General features: G+C 27.9%; 1 protein-coding gene across 1 annotated transcript; it reads right to left on the minus strand.

The window, feature by feature from the left end:
- Window positions 1-2,621: 2,621 nt before the first annotated feature.
- Window positions 2,622-10,946, minus strand: comm2. The gene is made up of 2 exons (XM_075306220.1): window positions 10,068-10,946; window positions 2,622-3,554 (listed from the first exon to the last, which is right to left on the minus strand). The coding sequence occupies exons 1-2, from the start codon at window positions 10,570-10,572 to the stop codon at window positions 3,088-3,090; spliced, it is 972 nt and encodes a 323-aa protein (XP_075162335.1). The 5' UTR covers window positions 10,573-10,946; the 3' UTR covers window positions 2,622-3,087.
- Between the last annotated feature and the right edge of the window lie 304 nt (window positions 10,947-11,250).

The raw sequence follows: 11,250 nt of genomic DNA on the forward strand, positions 1-11,250 counted from the left end.
ATCTGGGGATCGGTTTATATGGGAGGTATATATAATTATGGGCTGATAGGAACCAATTCCTGCATGGTTGTTGGATACCATATACTAACATCATGTACCAAATTTCAACCGAATGGGAAGAATTTTGTTCTTCCAAGGGGCTCTGGAGGTCAAATCTGGGGATCGGTTTATATGGGGCCTATATATAATTATGGACCGATTTCAACCAATTTTTGCATGGGAGTTTGAGGCCATATATTAACACCACGTACCAAATTTCAACTGAATCAGATGAATTTTGGTCTTCCAAGGGGCTCCGGAGGTCAAATCTGGTGATCGGTTTATATGGGGACTATATATAATTACGGACCGATGTGGACCAATTTTTGCATGGTTGTTAGAGACCATATACTAACACCATGTACCAAATTTCAGCCGGATCGGATGAAATTTGCTGCTCTTAGAGGCCTCGCAAGCCAAATCGGGGGATCGGTTTATATGGGGGCTATATATAATTATGGACCGCTGTTGTTAAATATCGTATACGATAACCACGTACCAAATTTCAAGCAGATCGGATGAATTGTGCTTCTCCAAAAGGCACCGGAGGTCCAATCAGTGGATCGGTTTATATGGGAGGTATATATAATTATGGGCTGATAGGAACCAATTCGTGCATTGTTGTTGGATACCATATACTAACATCATGTACCAAATTTCAACCGAATGGGAAGAATTTTGTTCTTCCAAGGGGCTCTGGAGGTCAAATCTGGGGATCGGTTTATATGGGGCCTATATATAATTATAGACCGATTTCAACCAATTTTTGCATGGGAGTTTGAGGCCATATATTAACACCACGTACCAAATTTCAACTGAATCAGATGAATTTTGGTCTTCCAAGAGGCTCCGGAGGTCAAATCTGGTGATCGGTTTATATGGGGACTATATATAATTACGGACCGATGTGGACCAATATTTTCATGGTTGTTAGAGACCATATACTAACACCATGTACCAAATTTCAGCCGGATCGGATGAAATTTGCTTCCCTTAGAGACCGCGCAAGCCAAATTTGGGGGTCCGTTTATATCGGGGCTATACGTAAAAGTGGACCGATATGGCCCATTTGCAATACCATCCGACCTACATCAATAACAACTACTTGTGCTAAGTTTCAAGTCGATAGCTTGTTTCGTTCGGAAGTTAGCGTGATTTCAACAGACGGACGGACGGACGGACATGCTCAGATCGACTCAGAATTTCCCCACGACCCTGAATATATATATACTTTATGGAGTCTTAGAGCAATATTTCGATGTGTTACAAACGGAATGACAAAGTTAATATACCCCCCATCCTATGATGGAGGGTATAACAAAACAAAACGAATGGAAAAGGAAGCACCCTCGAAATAAACCCAGCCAACTGCACTCAAATCGATGATTTGACGGTGGCAAAGGAAAAGAGTTACGTTTGTACGAATTTATTTCGGCATAAGCTCAGCTATCATGTAAAACCTTTTTTCGGAAGTTTCAAGTGTGGTTCATTGTTGGGTTTAATGAACTGCCTGAATTTATTCTGATAATTGGTTGATAGTTTTGCTGCAAGTAGAGGATGCTGATGAGGAATGTGGTAATTCCGAAACGTGCGTCCATCCAACCATCTTGCAGTCTATAGGGCTTTGCCCAAATAAATTTGGCAAACATTCTTTTCCTCTGTTGGTTAAGCTACACTTGTAGTTTAGTCAATGAATGGTTTTAAGCTGAAATAAAAAAACAACAACAATGAGATTTTATTTCTATAGAAAATGTTTTAAAAATTTAATTTCTACAAAAAATTTTGTCGTATTTGTTTTTTTTTTTTTTGAAAATTTTGTCTAAATTTTATTTTATTACAAAATTTTGTCTTAATTTTGTTTCTATAGAAAAATTTTGAAAATTTTATTTCTATAGGAAATTTTGTTAAAATTTTATTTTGGTAGAAAAAATTTTATTTCTATAGAAAATGTTTTCAAAATTTTATTTCTATAGAAAATGTTGTCAAAATTTTATTTCTATAGAAAATGTTGTCAAAATTTTATTTCTATAGAAAAATGTTTACCTCTTAGAACATAAAGTATTCTACCAATCTACCAACAGTAAAAAGTCTACCAGTAATATTGGAAAACGATTCGTTCAAATCATTTGGATAACAATGATAACTGCCCGATGACTTAGAGTTCCCAACACCAATATCATGTATAATTCTCCATTTGCCCCTGGAATCTACAGCCGAATTGATATATTGATATATATGTTCGCAATACTGTTCTCGTCGATCGATATTGCTCTAGAAGTTGTGCTAATCTAAAGCGCTTCCATCGAGAGTATGCAATATCTCTTTCCCTAATAGCAATCTTAATTGTGTCGTTAAACTAGGGTTTAGTACCAAATGTTACTTTGATCCTCTTAATAGCCACTGTTGCGTTATAAAGTTCACAGTTGCGTTATAAACATTTTGCAAATAAATGAAGTTGTTGGTCAGAGAGATGAGCTCGTAACATACAAACATGTCTGAGAATTTTCGAATTAAAATCGTCTTTAAAAACTACGACTTCATATCCCAATGTAATTCGCTTCAAATGTAAATAAAACTCTAAATTTTAAAATTTTCCCATCCTTATTGGGTTGTAGATTTATTTGATTCTTAATTATTTTATATTTTTTTAAATTACTTAAAAATTAGTTAACACATATGTTTAGAAAATACATACATTATACATAAGTACTAACATTATATATCAAATAAATAAATTAAATATTATAGACAATGAACCATACAAATATGGCTGTATCAGTTTTATTTCATATTAAGGGGGGATTAATCACAGTTTATGACTTAAATATTTGGTCACTTGTATACAACTTGTTTTAATTAAACGAACAAAGAAAATATCTCCAAATAAGAGATGGTCAAAAGATTTCGATTTCATTGAAAAAAGCTAAGGGAGAAAGTATCTAGTAATATCACAGTCTTAGGGAGAGAGTTTTTTTTGGAGAGTTTCCAAAAAAATCCAAAAATAAAATACAGTCAAGGTTTTTGTTCTTTTTTCGATGCGGCTCTGGATTACGCCACCTTTGGAGATTTTTCATTATTTTTGGAGACTTTTTCCGCAGACTGAGATTTTTGTGGAGACTTTTCATTGACCACACTAATATTTGTAATATTATGCGTATGACTGATACTAGCTGCTAAAGATTCTTGATATGTTGGTAATGTAGTTATGACAAATGCCGATGGTGGTGCTTTACTGTCATTACTCTCATTTAACAAAGGGGTGGAAATTTCCGCGGAGACTTCCACATTGTCATTCACTTTGGGTGTTGTAATTTCGATCTTTTCATTTCTATTGAAAACTTCGAAAACACTAGGATGTACAATCAAACATGACTGAGGGTTTTTATGCAATAATTCCAAGGCTGCTTCATAAGAAGGCAAACCGGAAACCAGAGTGTATTCAGGAACCGGATCTTCAAGGTCTAAACTGATTTTTACATTATCTTCATCTTCATTTTGGGTTATTGTTGTACGATCTGAAAGAGAAAAAACAAAATTGGGTTAAAAATGGATAATTTAATAAATAAACAAAAAATAGAAAAGAGAGATTGATTTTGCGATCAACATATACGGAAACTAAAAATCAAAAAGGAAAATATTTCCCGAAATAATTTTAACCAATTTGTTAACTAAAAATGTGTGTGAAAAATTTTGCAAAATTAAAAAAAAATTAGCATGGTCAATTTCTCTAATAAAACAAAAATTCTCTAGAAAATTTTCTTAAGTAAATTTTCTATGAAAAATTCTCTTGTGAATTTATTTTCACAAAAAAAAAAAATTCTTTGGTAAATTTGTTAAAAAAAGTTTTTTTTAACGTTTATTTTGTTTTTTTTTTTCAGTGTAATGAGCATTAAGATAAATCTACGAGTATACAAAGTTTCTCAAATATTCTTCATCCTGTTAAATATTTACTCGTTTTTCGAATGCTTGCAAAATATTTACTTTTTGTTTGTAAAAAAACAACGCCGCATTTGATGAAATACCTCCCATGGCTTCTGACAGCTGTCGCGTATTTTGAAAAATTTGTGACTCAAAGTGCGGAGAAAAGTTTGTTGTTTTGTCTATGTTTACATTTTAAATGTGCGAGATTAGAAACGATTCTTATTTTTCACAAAAAAAAAAAAATAATAAAACAACACAAAAAGAAAAATAATATCGATTATTATCGCCTTGATTATTGGGCAATTACTTGACCTGACCTAGTTTCCCAATTTATCCAATGAGTATCAAAGACTTTGTATTAAATACCCGCTTACCGCCTTAAAAAGAAATCAAAGCCAGTAATAGCTGCGGAAGTGTTATTAATACGAAATAAAGATAATAAAAAGTATCATAATAAAAATAAGAGCAAAGAACGATAGCAGTACCACATTAACAATTAAATGAACTGCAAGAAGAAAGCCGACAATGAACTCTAAGCCGAAAAATTGCATTTGCATGGAAAAGAGGAAAGGAATTTTGAAAATTAAAATAAAATTTAAATTCAAAGAAACTTAAATTTAAAATTTATATTGAAATTAAAATTAAAATTAATATATTAGTTTACTAAAAATAAAATTTAAATATATTATAAAAAGTTAAAATTAAAAAAAAAATTAAAATGTAATTTTAATGAAAATTAAAGTTAAAATTGAAATCAAATTTAATTCGAATATTTAATTTACATAAAAATAAATTTAATATTATCCTAAACTTTAACTTTATGTTTAAACATAAACATAAAATTAAATTTACGGCCATTTTCATGTAGCTTCGTTAGGCTTTAACAGAAAGTAAATCACAAATATCTTCTCTCCGGTTAACTTTAACTGAAAAATTTTCGGCAGTTAAGTTCCTAACTGGCATTTGGAATATATAGGCAAGATGGCAGCTATTTCCATTATACGGTTTAAAAGTTCGTTAATTAACGGAACACTAACTGAGCTTCATGAAAATGGGCGTTAATATTAAAATTAAAATTGAATTAAAATTTAAAGTAAAATAAAATTAATATTAAAATTTGAAGATAAATTAACATTAAAATTTAAACTAAAATTTATAAAATTAAACGAATATTAACTTTAAAACTAAAATTAAACTTAAAAATACAATTAAAATTTTATTTTTAATTTTGAAATTTTACTGTTCATTAAATTTTTTAAATTCTTTAATTTGAATTAAAATTAAAATTTTATTTTTAATTTTGAAATTTTACTGTTCATTAAATTTTTTAAATTCTTTAATTTGAATTTAAAAAATTTAATGAACAGTAAAATTTCAAAATTAAAAATAAAATTTTAATTGTATTTTTAAGTTTAATGAAAATGAAATTTTAATAATTTTAATTTTCATTAAAATAAAATTTTAATTTTAATGAAGATTTAATGTTAATTTCTATGAAAATGAAAATTAACACTTAAATAAAAATAAATTTAAATTAAATATAAAAAATTTAAGATTAAAATTAACATTAATATTAAAGCTAAAATTGAAAATGTAATTGAAAAATTATAAGTTTTAATGAAAATTAAATTTAAATATTAAAACAAATTACACATTAAAATAAAGTTAAACTTAATTTAAGTTTATACTTCAATTTAGACATAAAATTAAAGGAAATTAAAAAAAATTAAAAATACAAACAAATTAAATTTAAAATTTGATACTTTAAATAAATGAAATTGAAATTTTAATTTCAAAATTTTTTTCTTAAATTTTAATTATTTATTTAATAAGTTAAATCAACTTTATTGAATTAATTTTTATTTAATTTTAATTTGAATTAATACAATTTATTACAATAAATGATATATTTCGAGAATTTAAACAATTCTTAAAGGCAACTGGTTTTTCTTGTTTACTGTGTGTTTATGTGGTTTTAAAAAATGCAAAAAACAATTAATTGCCGGCTACCGCAACACATAATAAAAAAACTTGTTTTAGAAGTTTATTTATAAATATATAATATATATATCGTATGTCTTTATGTTTATTGAGAATACAATTATAGGTTATCGGTATGAAATGCTTTCCACATAAACAAAATGGAATATCAAGTTATTAATTTTTAGAATCGCTATTAATTACTATCACGAACCATATTAAACTACAACAAAAACATTTAAATAAATATATATGCATAATTGTTTTTTTTTTTTTTTGTTTTCACCTAAATTATGTCGAATAAATTCTTCAAGAATTCCGTTCATTATTTAAATTTAAATTAAAAACCTATATAAGTTCTTTTCATTTCAAGCCAGTATTAAATTAGGATTTTAAGCCAGAATTTAATTGGAATTTTAAGCTGGTTATAATTGGGATCCTAATTGCATAGAAATATTTCGATTAAAAAAAACCAGATCTATATAAAATATTTATAAAAAAATATTCTTAACAAACAAAAAAAAAACAAAAAAACTGACATTGCGGATAGCATCTATAAATAAAATTTTATTTCATTGCATAAAAATGTTTGTTAATTTAATGTTTGTATTGGATCTCTATATATGTTGGACGGACAGACAATCCAAATTGTCGTTTTAAATAATTAATAATAAATTATAAACGAATTATTTCAAACATCATTTGAATTAGAAGGTGGTCATCACGAGCCCGAAAGCCTTATTAAAGGACTCAATTTTTTTTGGAAGGGTGAATAAAAGCTCAAGTATTGCTGGGCCAATAAATTGCCATTTTTTTTTTTTTTTGGAAGGGCGAATAAAAGCTCAATAAATCGCCAATTTACCAAAAATATTTATTCTTGGTTTGCATGCTAAGATCTTTTCAACTCACCCTCTTGTTATACCCAAGTTATAGATTTTTTGACTTTATGTAAACTTTGTAAACGTTTTTCTTAATTTCACCTCCATTTATGGTAGCGGCAAATGGCTTTTTACCAAATACCCAACACAAATTTATTTCTCTATTTTTTTTTTTTGCTTTCTTATAGCAATAAAAATTTTTTGCTTTCATATTAATGACGTGAATGAATTTTAAATCAATTACCAGTCACGTTTAATTTTTTGCATTGGAAAATTTAAAGAAATTTTAGTTGGAAAGGAATTTTGTCATTTTCAGGGTTAGGTTAGGTTAGGTGGCAGCCCGATGTATCAGGTTCACTTAGACTATTGGTGAACTTCTCTCTTATCACTGAGTGCTGCCTGATTCCATGTTAAGCTCAGGGTTAACAAGTAACTAAATATAGGAAAGAAAATATATTTGGTGATTTAGAAAAAAATATGAAGTTTAGACATGACAACTACACTGAAAAAAAAAAAAACAGTGAACCCACCAGGAAGAAAATTTTCGTTTAATTTTAGAAAATTTTGAATATTTTTAGAAAATTTTAACGAAACAGTATAACAAACGCTGACATCACGCCGATGTCATATCAAATAAGTAAATATTTTTCGACAAATTCAAGAAAATTTATTAGACATAATTAAGTTTTTTTCACTTCTTAAAGAAAATTTTGTAGTTTGAAGGAAAAAATTGTTCAACATTGCAAAAATGTCTTCAGTGACATACGAAGTTCATGATGAATGCATTTGTAGTAAAATTTACAAATTTAAAGAAATATTGAACTATTTTGTGGAAGACACGATTTTAGTTAATTTTTATCCTTCATTTGTGTATATTTCTTTCCTCGATTTTAGTTAATTTAACTAGCGTACACAAAAAATTATTAGGGTAGAGGAAATTTTCTAGAGCTTGCTAATATCTGGTAATTTTATACCTACAGACGGACGGACAGACAGGTCATGTCTAAACAAAAAAAATTTTTTGACGAACAAAAGAAAGTTTGAAATATAGTACAACTTTATGCTATATTTAGGTAGCGTCTGCTAAAATAGGGTAAATTTATCAATGAAACTAGGTAATTTTTATACACAAACGGACGGACAGACATGACTTAATTGACCAGGAATTTTACAACAAACACAATTTTGATGCTTTTCAAAGAAATGAAGAAAATAAAATTGTACAGCCTTATGTTATATTTAGGTAGAGCTTGCAAAAATTTGGCATTTTGTTACCATTGAAACTATATAATTTTTCTCCTCAAACGGATAGACAGACATAACTTAAGTGACCAAGAATTTTATGATAAACAAAATTTTGATCATTTGCATAGTACAGCTTTATGCTATATTTAGGTAGAGCTGGTAAAAACTTGAAACTATTGAAACCATTGAAACTATGTAATTTTAAAAACCATCCGGACGGACAGATAGGAATGAATTGACCAAAAAATTTATTATGAACAAAATATTGATAATTCTCAAAGGAAGTTAGAAATATTATACAGCTTAATGCTAAGTTTAGGTAGAGCTTAAGAAAAACTTGGTAGTTTAGTTACGATTGAAACTATGTTATCATTAACCCTTATATGTACAAAAACACCGATTCCTCCGAAAAAAAAAACAATATATATATATAAAGACACAAAAGAACATCTGCATACAATATTCTTTCTAATTTTTTTTTTAAGATTTTTTTTCTCAAAAATAATGGTTGTATACAGTGCATTAAACTATGTTGTTTTTTTTCGTTAATAAGAAACAATTTGTATTTTAGTAGAGAATAGAGATATTTTTACACTACACAGATTTTTTTTATCAACTTTACATTCATCTTTGATAAATTTTACAAATCTTCCAATTTGTAAGTTCTTGAATTTTCGAGCAAAATTTTATTTTCAATTTTTGTTTCAGATTACACAGAAGTAATATAGATTTTCCGGAAAAACCTACTTTTTTATAACTGCGTTATGATATTTTAAATGTTTCAAAACTGATTTCATAGAATTCGGTTAAAATTTTAAGATGTAAGAATTTTTTTCTGATTGTATCTTAAAAGATACAATGCGCATTTAAGGGTTAAACACAGTCGGACGGACAGATGTGATGTGATTGACTAAAAATTTCATAACGAATACAATTTTGACGCTTTACAATGAAATATAGAAAATTCAAACAGCTATGTTATATGCTATATGATTAACTAGATCCTATAAAAAATTAGAAAATTTTATTATCACTGAAAGTATGTAATTTTCAAAAGACAGATGGACGGACAGATTTGACGTTATTGACTTTCTAATGTTAAATATTAAAGTTAAGCTATAGAATTTGCTATACAAAAATTATTGGAAAGCTTAGTTTTATTTCTATTGAAAATTTTGTCAAAATTTTATTTCTATTGAAAATTTTGTCAAAATTTTATTTCTATTGAACATTTTGTCAAAATGTTATTTCTATAGGAAATTTTGTCAAAATTTTATTTCTGTAGAACATTTTGTCAAAATTTTTATTTTATATCTATAGGAAATTTTGTCAAAATATTATTTCTATGGAAAATTTTGTCAAAATTTTATTTCTATGGAAAATTTTGTCAAAATTTTATTTCTATAGAAAATTTTGTCTAAATTTTATTTCTATAGGAAATTTTGTCAAAATTTTATTTCTATAGAAAATTTTGTCAAAATTTTATTTCTATAGAAATTTTTTTCAAAATTTTATTTCTATGGAAATTTTTTTCAAAATTTTATTTCTATGGAAAATTTTGTCAAAATTTTATTACTAATATAATTTTGTCAAAATTTTATTTTATATCTAAATTTGTCAAAATTTTATTTCTATAGGAAATTTCGTCAAAATTTTATTTCTATGGAAAATTTTGTCAAAATTTTATTTCTATAGGAAATTTTGTCAAAATTTTATTTCTCTGGAAAATTTTGTCAAAATTTTATTTCTGTAGAAAATGTTGTGAAAATTTTAGTTCTAAAATTTCAAAAAAACTTCAAGCAATAAAATTGCCCTCATTGAATTTTTGGAGTGTTTTTATATATGTAAAAATTCGGAAAATAAAATTGCCATCAACTATGGAGATATGTTTTTTGATATGTATATGTAATAGTCAGTCGCATAATCTTCATTTCAAACAAAACAAAAAATATAAAAAACAAATAATTTTAAATATATATATATATATAAAATTAAAACACTTACAATTTCTTTTCCATACACGAAACTGATGATATAAGAAACAGGAACAAAAACAAAATACCATCGATATCAAGATCAAGATCAATACAATGCCAATCCAGACCTCATTCATGAATTGATCATATTCCACTTGTTTTTGTAGATCATCATAGCTTTGACCATCGATGATAACCTGTTGTGGTGATAGGCCTACAAAATCCATAGTGTCTGTGTCTACAGTCTGGGTTACTAATGGTGCGGCGGGATCTGTGGCAACGGCTAATGGATGTAAAGGGGCAGCTTGCAATTGTATGGAATTGATAATCGATGCTCCGATTTTTTGCAAAAAATCACTAGTGGTTGTTGGTGTATGGGGACTGGGAGCCACTACTGTGTCCAAAGTTGTTATAGTGGGTGTTGAGGTCAAGGCTATGACATTGGTACTGGGTGTATGCGTATTCTCCAAGATATGCTGGGCGTCTTTATCGAATTGCAGACCGTAATTTAATGACCGTATTATTCTCGCCATGGTGGTTTTTATAAACGCTGTTTGTCTGTCTTTCCGTCAGTATGTCTTGAAGTTATTGTTTGGTGGTCTTATCTTTTCTTTATCGGCAGACTTTCACTTGGTTGTTTACTTTTTTTCGTTTCAATTTTTATTTTCTCTTTTTTTTTGCTTTTCTATATATTTTTTTATTATTCTTAAGAGCTTAAATAAAAATCCGTATTTTTTGCGTGTAGTAAAACAAATATAATTTACGTGTAATTATTTTTTTTTATTGTAATGTATTTCGAGCATTAACAAAACAAAGAAGTCGGTGAGAAAATTAATTAAAAATCAACAATTTTTTTAGTCAACAGCGAGCTAATCCTGAGACACGTCTGTAATCGCTAAATTCTCGTTATGAACTAAAGTCTTGGGCAATAGATCCCCTAACCAATAGATCTTTCTTTAGGCAAGAGTTTTGAGTTAAGACCCGAATAGAAACCTTTGTGTATGAGAGTAAGAGAGTGGGAGAGAAAGCAAGAGAGCCCAAGAGCTAAAAATCTTTAGTCTAACAGTATAACATGGTAAAAGATTAAAAGGTTTCAATAATATTTTCTCTCTTTCTCTATGTATCTCCCATTATTACCCTCTCATTCTCTCGGTGGTTGTTGATTCCCATGCATTTCAAAAGATTTACCTGAATTTTGTTTTTTTATTTAA

The sequence above is a fragment of the Haematobia irritans genome, chromosome 4 (assembly GCF_050003625.1).
Source record: "Haematobia irritans isolate KBUSLIRL chromosome 4, ASM5000362v1, whole genome shotgun sequence".
NCBI classification, from domain to species: domain Eukaryota; kingdom Metazoa; phylum Arthropoda; class Insecta; order Diptera; family Muscidae; genus Haematobia; species Haematobia irritans.

Excerpts from the sequence above, each read along its gene's own strand:
- comm2 (XM_075306220.1), bottom strand. The coding sequence starts at position 10,572 with ATGGCGAGAATAATACGGTCATTAAATTACGGTCTGCAATTCGATAAA. Across the intron at positions 3,555-10,067 it reads TCGTGTATGGAAAAGAAATT|ATCGTACAACAATAACCCAA; the intron begins GTAAGTGTTTTA and ends TTTCTCTTTCAG.